At 39.1% G+C, this 8763-nt stretch overlaps 2 protein-coding genes across 2 annotated transcripts; both read right to left on the bottom strand.

The window, feature by feature from the left end:
- Positions 1-136: 136 nt before the first annotated feature.
- On the bottom strand, positions 137-3358 carry mrps26 (mitochondrial ribosomal protein S26). Its single transcript, XM_026340327.1, has 4 exons — positions 2982-3358; positions 2023-2169; positions 1519-1642; positions 137-915 (listed from the first exon to the last, which is right to left on the bottom strand). Exons 1-4 carry the CDS (start codon positions 3200-3202, stop codon positions 784-786), a joined length of 624 nt encoding a protein of 207 aa, XP_026196112.1. The 5' UTR covers positions 3203-3358; the 3' UTR covers positions 137-783.
- A 1734-nt stretch (positions 3359-5092) lies between these two features.
- On the bottom strand, positions 5093-8188 carry si:dkey-33c12.3 (uncharacterized protein LOC335380 homolog). Its single transcript, XM_026340325.1, has 3 exons — positions 6956-8188; positions 6368-6492; positions 5093-6194 (listed from the first exon to the last, which is right to left on the bottom strand). Exons 1-3 carry the CDS (start codon positions 7973-7975, stop codon positions 6134-6136), a joined length of 1206 nt encoding a protein of 401 aa, XP_026196110.1. The 5' UTR covers positions 7976-8188; the 3' UTR covers positions 5093-6133.
- Between the last annotated feature and the right edge of the window lie 575 nt (positions 8189-8763).

Below are 8763 nucleotides of genomic sequence, written 5' to 3' on the forward strand. Positions count from 1 at the left end.
AGCTTGTGTGTGTGTGTGTGTGTGTGTGTCGTGATTAAATTAAAGACAAACCTATTTAGGAACATGAACCTGCACTTCTACCTGACATGGCCTAGAGATGAGGTTCCCCCTCAGATTCTCAACACACAAATACCAGTTGATTTTATGCTTTAGTTGTAATTAAAAAACAAACTGCCACATTCAGAAATGACCTACAGACATTTGACGTAATGGTGGATCCTTTATCTGACATGTCTGACTTTCCTCACTTGGTAATTCAGTTGCACTTTGCAACTTTGCAAAAAACGACGTGCACTCTGCAGGCGTGCACGTTGTTTTTTCAATTTCAACAAATCTGGGATCCTGTGAAACAGCTTTTGAAAAAACAGTTTCTCAAAATGAGCTCTGCTGTTAGTGGAAATGCCAATAAACATTCATTTACTTGACATAGATTACATATCACTTTCAGACAGTAATGATGAATCGAACACAGTGTGGTAACGGTGCATTGCTTCAATAAAGAAGAATATAAAGCAGGAACATGGAAGACAAATGCAGCATGACCATGTGGTTAAATTACTCCAAGCTCACGCTTTTCTGCAGACATGACACGTGTCCATCAACAGAAGTTCTGTAAAAGGTATCTGCTAATAATTGACTTTCAAATGTTTCTTAGTTTGCACGTACGACAGCCTTCGCACGCCGAATGTTTTCGGTGTTCATGTCAGCAGAATCCTCCCTCCAGGGTGGACCTGAGCGTGAGTCCTTGTTGTGATTCTGAGACCGACATGAACAGGTTGGTCCTCACTGCAGCACAGTCTGTTTAACAATTCTCCCTTCTTTATCAACAGCAAAGTTGTAATTCTTTGGATTGTCCAGGGCCTCTTCGATACGCTCATCCAAGTTCTCCAGGGTGATAAAGTTCTTTACGTCCTCCTGTAAGATTAGAAAATAAGTCAGAGCCTAAGATCCTGTGAGTGCTGTAACATCGTTATTTAGGGTGATCATTAGACAGTGATGCAAAGTACTGATACATTTACTCAATACAGTTTTGAGGTGTTTGCACTTTACTGTGGTATTTCCATTTCCTGTTACTTTTTACTCTACAACAGTATCTGGCGCAATCTTTACCGGCTGCAACATCTGTGATGTTTAAAACTTGAAACATCAGTAATTATAATCCGATATTCACATTAATGTTGTCAATAGTGTTTAAAATATATTGTTTTTTATCAGTAATTCATTTAAATTAATGCCCAGAGAAATCAGTCAATCAGATTTTAAAATACATAACAGGAAAATAACTGTGAGTTATAGTCTGAAGTACTTTCTAAGCTAGAACTAGAATTTTCCGTCATATCAATCTGTTTACAATAAAATGCAGGATTTCACCTTTTCAGTTGCAGAAAATGTCTCTTGAACACTACCAACATATGCAAAACAAGTTTTCAGAATTGACTAATTTATCAAGGCATTACCTCTTTAGTTTAGAGGGAGAAAAACAAGTTAAGAAACTAAACTAGATGCAGAAAATCATACCTGCAACAGCAGAATTTCCTTCTCTTTTTCTTTGATGAATTCTTGCTGTTCTTGCTCACGCTGAATTGCAGCTTCCAACTTCCTGCGCTCAGCTTCTTCATTTTCTTTCTTGATCCTCATCATTCTGCAAAATATAGAGGAGAAGAAGATGAGAAAATTGTTTTTTAACTATACACATTAAAATAAGACAGTTACCGTTACTGTAATCTTCTGAGTTTCTTTTCTGCCACTGTTGCAACATTGAGTGGTTTCAGGTCAACTTTGTCTTTTACTGGGCTGGTATATGTTTTGATTATATGATTTATGTGAGGTGAAAGGAGCAGGTGCATGCAGGTGTTATTTATTTTTTGAAGCTTGATCTATTTAAGTGATGCCGGAGCGTTTAGCGTCGCTTTCCAGCTATTTGCGTCAATATTCAGACTCTCTTTATTGAAAATGTATCAATTAGCTTCTATTGTGCTCGTTAACACTGAGCTACTTTGGTCTGAATCTCACTATTCTCACCTGACTTGCAGCATGCGGAGGTTCTCCTCGTTGTTGAAGGCCATGAGGGCTCGATGTTCTTCTGCCTCCTGCCTCAACCTCTCCTCTGCCAGGGAGCCCGTCTCCTCTTCGTACTTTCTTCTAAGCACCTCTTCCTTAAACTCCAGACTGAGAAGCAGGAAACAGCTTAAATTAGCTTAGAGTATAAACAGATATGAGAAGTTCACAATATTTAACAACTCAATTTATTATTATTACAAATGTTCTGCTTGCAGTAGTTGATCTGCCAACCACTTATTAAATTAATTACTTATTAAATCCAATCCCTAAACAGGAATTACTGTATTTCTCATATAAGAGGCTGAAGTACATGAAATTATTAACAAATCATTGCAAGTGATTTTTTAAAATATTTATAATTCTTGGACAATGGACCTTACAGCAACAAAATACATTAGGGATTAAAAACTGGTGATGCAGAATTTAAAATATATTCATATGTACATTTATTAATATAGACTGTATTTATAATGTATATGGTGAATTCAACTCAAACCACAAACACTCTTTTAATTGTAGCCAATTTTTGTATTGCTAGGTGGTTTTACTATAGTAACACAACATAATCTATTAATTGATCTTTATATTTTCTGATTTTAAATGAATTTACATATAATTAAATATTTCTAAGTACACGTGCCTCAAACTGTAGTTAATATATAATATTCATGATTTAAATTTGAAAACACTTTTTTACTCATTTTTCAGATGAAGACTCAAAACAGGAAGAAGCGAAAATGGATAAATAAAAAAATGAAACTAAATCATTTTAAACATTTTAGAAATGTTTGATTCAATGCTTATTAAAGCTTTTCAAAACCTTCTGAAGATGATTAGAGCCTCTGAGCTGGGTTTTTATGGAGGCCCATTTACTCTAATGTGAAACCGTGCGTCCGAACCCCGTGTGTGTGGCCACGTACCGCAGCGCCCTCATGATCGTCTGGTACTCGGTGAATCTCTCCTTGAGAACCACCATCTCCACCGGATCCACCGGTGGAGGCACTTTGACTCGCCCCTCTTTGGACTTGGCTATCGGGTCCGTGCGGGACTTTCTGCCCCGGACAGCTTGCATGAGCACGGCGCTCCTCGGTGCGAGGAGCCGGGCCGCCTGGACGCTCCTCCCGCCGAACAACTGGAGCATGTCGGCGTCGAAAGGTGGAAGAAAGTAGAGAAAGTAAAGTCGGTAAAAGCTAAAAGCACGCGTTACCAAAAATTCAGTTTACGGCTGTTACATTGACACGGACTGTCACCGACAGATGGGAGCGGCCATTTTGGAGACCTCTGACCGGAGGAAGTAATTAGCAAAGTATGTCTTAGCTACACGCTAACGCCATCTGCAGGTTAAAATAGCGTTTTCGGAGCATTTTTGTGCTATTTATAAGAGAATTAAATAGATCGTTTTTATTTATTTCTAACAGTTTAACACATAGGTTGAAAAATAACCCCCAGCTAGAAAGCTAACGTTAAGCATAGAAGTAAACAGGCAGCTAGCATGCTAGGTAGTTAGCCAGTAAGCTAACAGTGTTGAAAAGTTACCTAATTACAAACTGTACCTACTTTATGTAAGTATACAATTGAATTTTTTGTATTCAGTGGTAGAAATTAGCTAAATTAATTTTCTAAAATGGTGTAACTTTTAAGGTGCTTGTACTTTATTTGAGTAACTATGGTTATTTTTATTTACTGCAGTTCAGAAGGCAGGTTTGTACTTTTTCATCCACTAAATTCAATTAACAACTTTATTTTATTTGCACATCTACAATTTTAATATAAAATATCATCAACGACAGTACATGTTAGTGAATATTAGTAAATAAAATCATTTCACTCAACATTTGGCTTTGAAGCAGTTCTTTGAATTATACTAATGAATTTAGTTAATGATTAAATCAGAAATAAGCTTTCCAGCTTTTAATGTATTATATGTGATTTCATATTACAGAGTCTACATAGATGTTGATACAGTGAATTTTCCAGAAAATTAAGGATGTTTTTAATGAATGACATCTCTAGATGACACTGTACATCGTTAGAGTAGAATAAAGTAACGCAATCTTTAATACCTAAGTTAGATATTTTAATTGAACATACACTAGTCAGCCACGACATTATATCAATCCAGTGGTTTTAACGTTGTGGTTTTAATACACCTTACCAAATAATTGCTTAATGGTTACGATACTGTCAGAGATAGGGGCAATTCATGTTAAATAAGTTGCTACATTTAAGTAAATGCAGGCTTCTTTCGTAAATCTTATTTTCCAATGGTAGTTCAGTACATAACATCATCAACAACTAACTTAATCAAAGACATAATAACTTTTTTATAATGTACTTAATACATTTATGTACACACAAAAAAAGATTGAGTCTGACAAGAAACCTTCAAATAAGACCGTGATACACAGGCAGCATTATTGCATGTTTTGTGTTTCTCCAGGGATGTCTGGTGTCAGTCTGGTGACTTAAGATCCTGCTGAGGCAATATAGCGCCAACTCACAGATACAGCCAGCTTGCCAGCAACATGGAATCCTGGGAAATGCTGCAGTGCTGCTGTGACATTGAGAACTGTAAGTATGATGAAGTTGTTCTCTGTCCAATTCTAATTTGTATTCAGAAGGAAAAAAATTATGTGAGCTCAATAGACTCAAAGAAATCCAATATGACCCTGCGCTCACAAATTTAGTTTACCTTTCACATGTGCAATAAATAATTATTCTAACTACACTACGCTATTTGTGTAACGGAACGATTCACAATTAAACTTATTTTGACTGATGCTGTATCTGATGTTTCATAGGTGTCTTGAAAAGACAAAACTTCATAAGCACACTGTGTTATCATCAGTCTATCAATAATCCTGTTTTGCTTTTGTAAAATGTATCTTTAATGGCATTTTAAATGAAAACTAACAATGTAGTACAATAATTTTGTTGTACATTAAACCTATGTTTTTTAAATGATGTTGTGTGCTCAATAACTTCAGTCTATTAAACATCCTCAAATAAAAACACACAGTATGAACTTATATGCAGGTCAGTTATATGTTTATTCAGGTTGTTGCCAGCTGTTACAGGTACACCAAGCTTAGTGGTGCAGACTTTGTACTGTATTAATTTCACAGATGTAAAGCACCATTAGATCTACGATCAGCAGACAAACAACAAGGAGCTCCTGCAGTTATCTTTAGGTTTGATGGTTTAACTTTGAATGAACTCACAGAACAAATAAATCTAATGCAGATAGGCTGAGAGACACTCTGCATGATTCTAAGGACAAACCAGTAACATTTAGTCTTCCACAGCATTTACACATCCAGTTTGGTAGCAATTAGAAATTTAAATGTCTGGCCAAATAGAAAGCCGTAAATTGACTTTCAAACTATACATACATAGATTGAAATTATTCTATAGATGCAAATGCTGAGGAAGATGAACTAAATTGGACAAAATGGGTCTCTAGTACAGTGAAAAAGAAAAATTTAAGGTTACTGGTTCACTGACTACTACAACAGAACCAGGGGTGCAAGACAGTGCGTAATAAATTGGTAGAGTTCCTGGTCAATAATACTGCAGTTCAAACACAGAAAAAAGTCCAAGCATCCAGAGATCATTGAGATTTGTTTCCACCTTCACAAACAATTGGTCAAATGTTTGCACACCGAGGGGTCAAATAGTAACTCTGATGCTTGGACTTGAACGTGTCTGACTCAGAGGAACTCGGCCAAAACAATACTGCTGTCCAACACAAGCATGTAACTAATGCAGTGTAGCCACACTGTATTTTACATTTTGCAGGTTTCTTGATGTGTGGTGTCAGAACGTGTGTAGAAGAAGGGGGACTTCTGTTGGACCTCTTGTTTAGCACAAGGGCGCATCTGTCTTGAGAAGGATGAGCTTTAGTTTGCAGTTGGGTGAGGGAGCGGTAGAGAGAGGGAGATTATTTTGGGAGGAAAGATGTAAAGAAGGTTGAAAAAGAAATGAGGGAAGGCAGGGGATGATGTTCAGGTCAGGGCAGGAAAGAATGGGTATGAAGAATTCAGGTTAATGCCAGGCTGGTGGCACTTAGAATTTAGTTTAGGACAGGAAGGGAAGGATAAGCCAGGCGAATCTCTTCACCCTCCAGAAGTTTCCTGAAAAGAAAGAAAACAGATTCTTTATGACTTTACTGTTCATCAGTTTTGTATATTTACACTAAAATCAGAATGAATTTTAAAATATTCATGCTCAGCATAAATCAAATTGCAGTAATAATTGTGCCATATATGTCAAATGTATTTGTGTTTTGAGTTTGTGAAGCCTTTACCTGTACGCAGCTATTTCAATGTCAAGAGCCATTTTTACATTGAGAAGATCTTGGTATTCTCTCAGGTAGCGTGCCATCTCCTGCTTGGCTTCAGTGATATCCCGCTCCAGCTCACTTATCCTCATCTATAAATGCAAAAAATAGAGTGGTTAAATGCTAGAGTAGCATTTAAGTAAATTACTTTTTTTTTTTTTAACTCCCTCATCCCCCTTTGTGTTTGTAGCTTTTCGTGCAATCTACAGACGATAACCTTGAAGACTTTCACCTCTGCTGTGAATATGCTCACTTCCTGCTGAGCATGATAGCATGGAAACTGACGCAGAGAGTACATTACCTAATCACCTTGTATCAAAAGCACGAGATTTCCACTTCAGTTTCTCTACTTTTTCTGTTTTATTTTATTCTTAGTGATAACTATTAACAGTATTATATCTCAGCTCTGTGACACTATATACAGCAGTCTGTTTCTGATCTAAGAGCAGAAAAAATAGAGCATTAAAATGGGCCGATACTCTCACTAGATTCCACAAACTGTGTTAGTTCACATTCTGCCTTTGATTGAATGTCCATGCCATGTCTCTCATTTACCTGGTACTTTGTCACATCCTTTGCCTGCGTTTCCTCCAGGTCTTCCAGCTGCTTATTTAAGGAGTCAATGACGTTCCGAAGAGCCTCTATCTCAGAGGAGCGAGTCTGCAGCAGTCTCCGGTACTCCATAGTCTCCTCCCGGATGGCGTGCACAGCCTCGTTGTTTTTGCTGGCCATTTCTGCCACACTTGCAAACTTGCTCTTGTACCAGTCCTCAGCAGCCTGCATGTTCTTGTTTGCCAGCCGCTCGTACTGAGCCCGGATGTCTCGCAAGGCGGTGGAGAGGTCAGGCCTGAACACTTCCACATCCACGGTGATGCTAGCCACCTGCAGCTGGGCCTGCAGCTCTGCTTGCTCCTCTGCAAAGACTTTCTTCAGGAACACCAATTCATCACACAGAGAATCCACTGTGGCCTCTGCATCACATTTGGAGATCACCGCTTTACTTGCTTCCTCTTTTGCCCTCTGCAGAGCCTCCTCAGCATCCATACGAAGCCTTGCCTCCTCTTCATAGCGCTCCTTCATCTGCTCATACACATCATGCAAGTAGTCCCTCTCTGCCTCCATCCGCATCTTCTCGCCATTCTCTGTATCAATCATGGCCCTCAAGCTCCGTGCCTCCCCCTCAAAGAGTCCATGTAGACGGGATGGGTCGTTCTGCCTCCTCCTCAGTGCCTCCAGCTCAGTTAACAGGGCTCGGTTCTGCAGCTCCAGGTGCCTCACTCTCTCGATGTACATGGCAAAGCGGTCGTTCAGATCCACAAGCTGCTCCCTCTCCTGGGAACGCAGGCCCAGCAGCTCTGTGTTGAGAGAGCTGGCCTGAGCCAGGTCCATTCTCTCAGACCCATCTGGCAGGAAAGAGGAGGCCAGCCTCACCATCCTCTTCCCAGTTGGGGGTGCTCGAGAAGAAGAGAAGAGAGAGGAAGACATGGAGGATTTGGTGGTGGTGGTGGTGGTGGTTCGGGAGCCTCTGTAGCTGTCCCAAGGGCGGCGGTAAGAGGAGTAGGAGTCGTAGCTCATGATGAGTTTTTTGTTGTGGATTTTTTTGTTTGTTTAAGAAAAGGTTATGGATGTCTTAGTTTCAGAAGGTTTTTTTAAATGTCCCCCTTGTTCTGCACACCATCAGTGAGGGTGAGCAAGCGTTTTTGCACTGCACCAGCTCAGTGATGCTGCAGATCCCAGGTTTTATAGAGTGAGGATGCCCCCTCCCCTTCACCACAGAGAAGCATCAGTGCTGTCAGCAGCCACTGAGCCAATAGCAGACTGCTGCAGTGAGGAGAGAGGAGAGGCTGGTTTTCAGTTTCACTCTCAGCAACAGCAGATAGAGAAGATGTGGTAGGGCAGATTTTGTTTTAATCTGCTCTAGTTAAATCCTTGTATTACTCTACAGTATGTGTTGATAGAGGCACACTCTGCTTCATTTTACACCATCATACCAGACTCATATGCAAGCAACAAGCACAGTGACATACATAAAGCGAGACATAAACTGGAGCACACATGACTTGAAACAAAGTTCTCCCCACACTGCTCAGAGAAACTGATTATGTGGAATTTAAAGGCAGAGTGTGGGGGGGCTATTTACCTTAACATTAATTACCATAGAGATTATGTGGTACTTAAAAAGTTAAGTGTTTTAGATTAGTGCCCAGTACTTTATCTTCAACATGATGCCAGATGCTATAGATATAGATATAACAGTTCAGAATTTATTTGTTATTTATGTATCATTTATCTTTATTTTTTTATTTTATTCTCTTTTCTTTAGTGTATTACTAAAGAAGGTTTTATGGTGTTTATTTGTGGTA

The sequence above is a fragment of the Anabas testudineus genome, chromosome 22 (genome assembly GCF_900324465.2).
Source record: "Anabas testudineus chromosome 22, fAnaTes1.2, whole genome shotgun sequence".
Lineage (NCBI taxonomy): Eukaryota > Metazoa > Chordata > Actinopteri > Anabantiformes > Anabantidae > Anabas > Anabas testudineus.

Coding starts and splice junctions, on each gene's coding strand:
- mrps26 (XM_026340327.1), bottom strand. CDS start 3,202: ATGCTCCAGTTGTTCGGCGGGAGGAGCGTCCAGGCGGCCCGGCTCCTC. Junction 2,170..2,981: donor ACGATCATGAGGGCGCTGCG/GTACGTGGCCAC, acceptor CCTGCTTCTCAG/TCTGGAGTTTAAGGAAGAGG. Junction 1,643..2,022: donor CTCCGCATGCTGCAAGTCAG/GTGAGAATAGTG, acceptor TATATTTTGCAG/AATGATGAGGATCAAGAAAG.
- si:dkey-33c12.3 (XM_026340325.1), bottom strand. CDS start 7,975: ATGAGCTACGACTCCTACTCCTCTTACCGCCGCCCTTGGGACAGCTAC. Junction 6,493..6,955: donor AGGATGTGACAAAGTACCAG/GTAAATGAGAGA, acceptor TTGCATTTATAG/ATGAGGATAAGTGAGCTGGA. Junction 6,195..6,367: donor ATTGAAATAGCTGCGTACAG/GTAAAGGCTTCA, acceptor CTTTCTTTTCAG/GAAACTTCTGGAGGGTGAAG.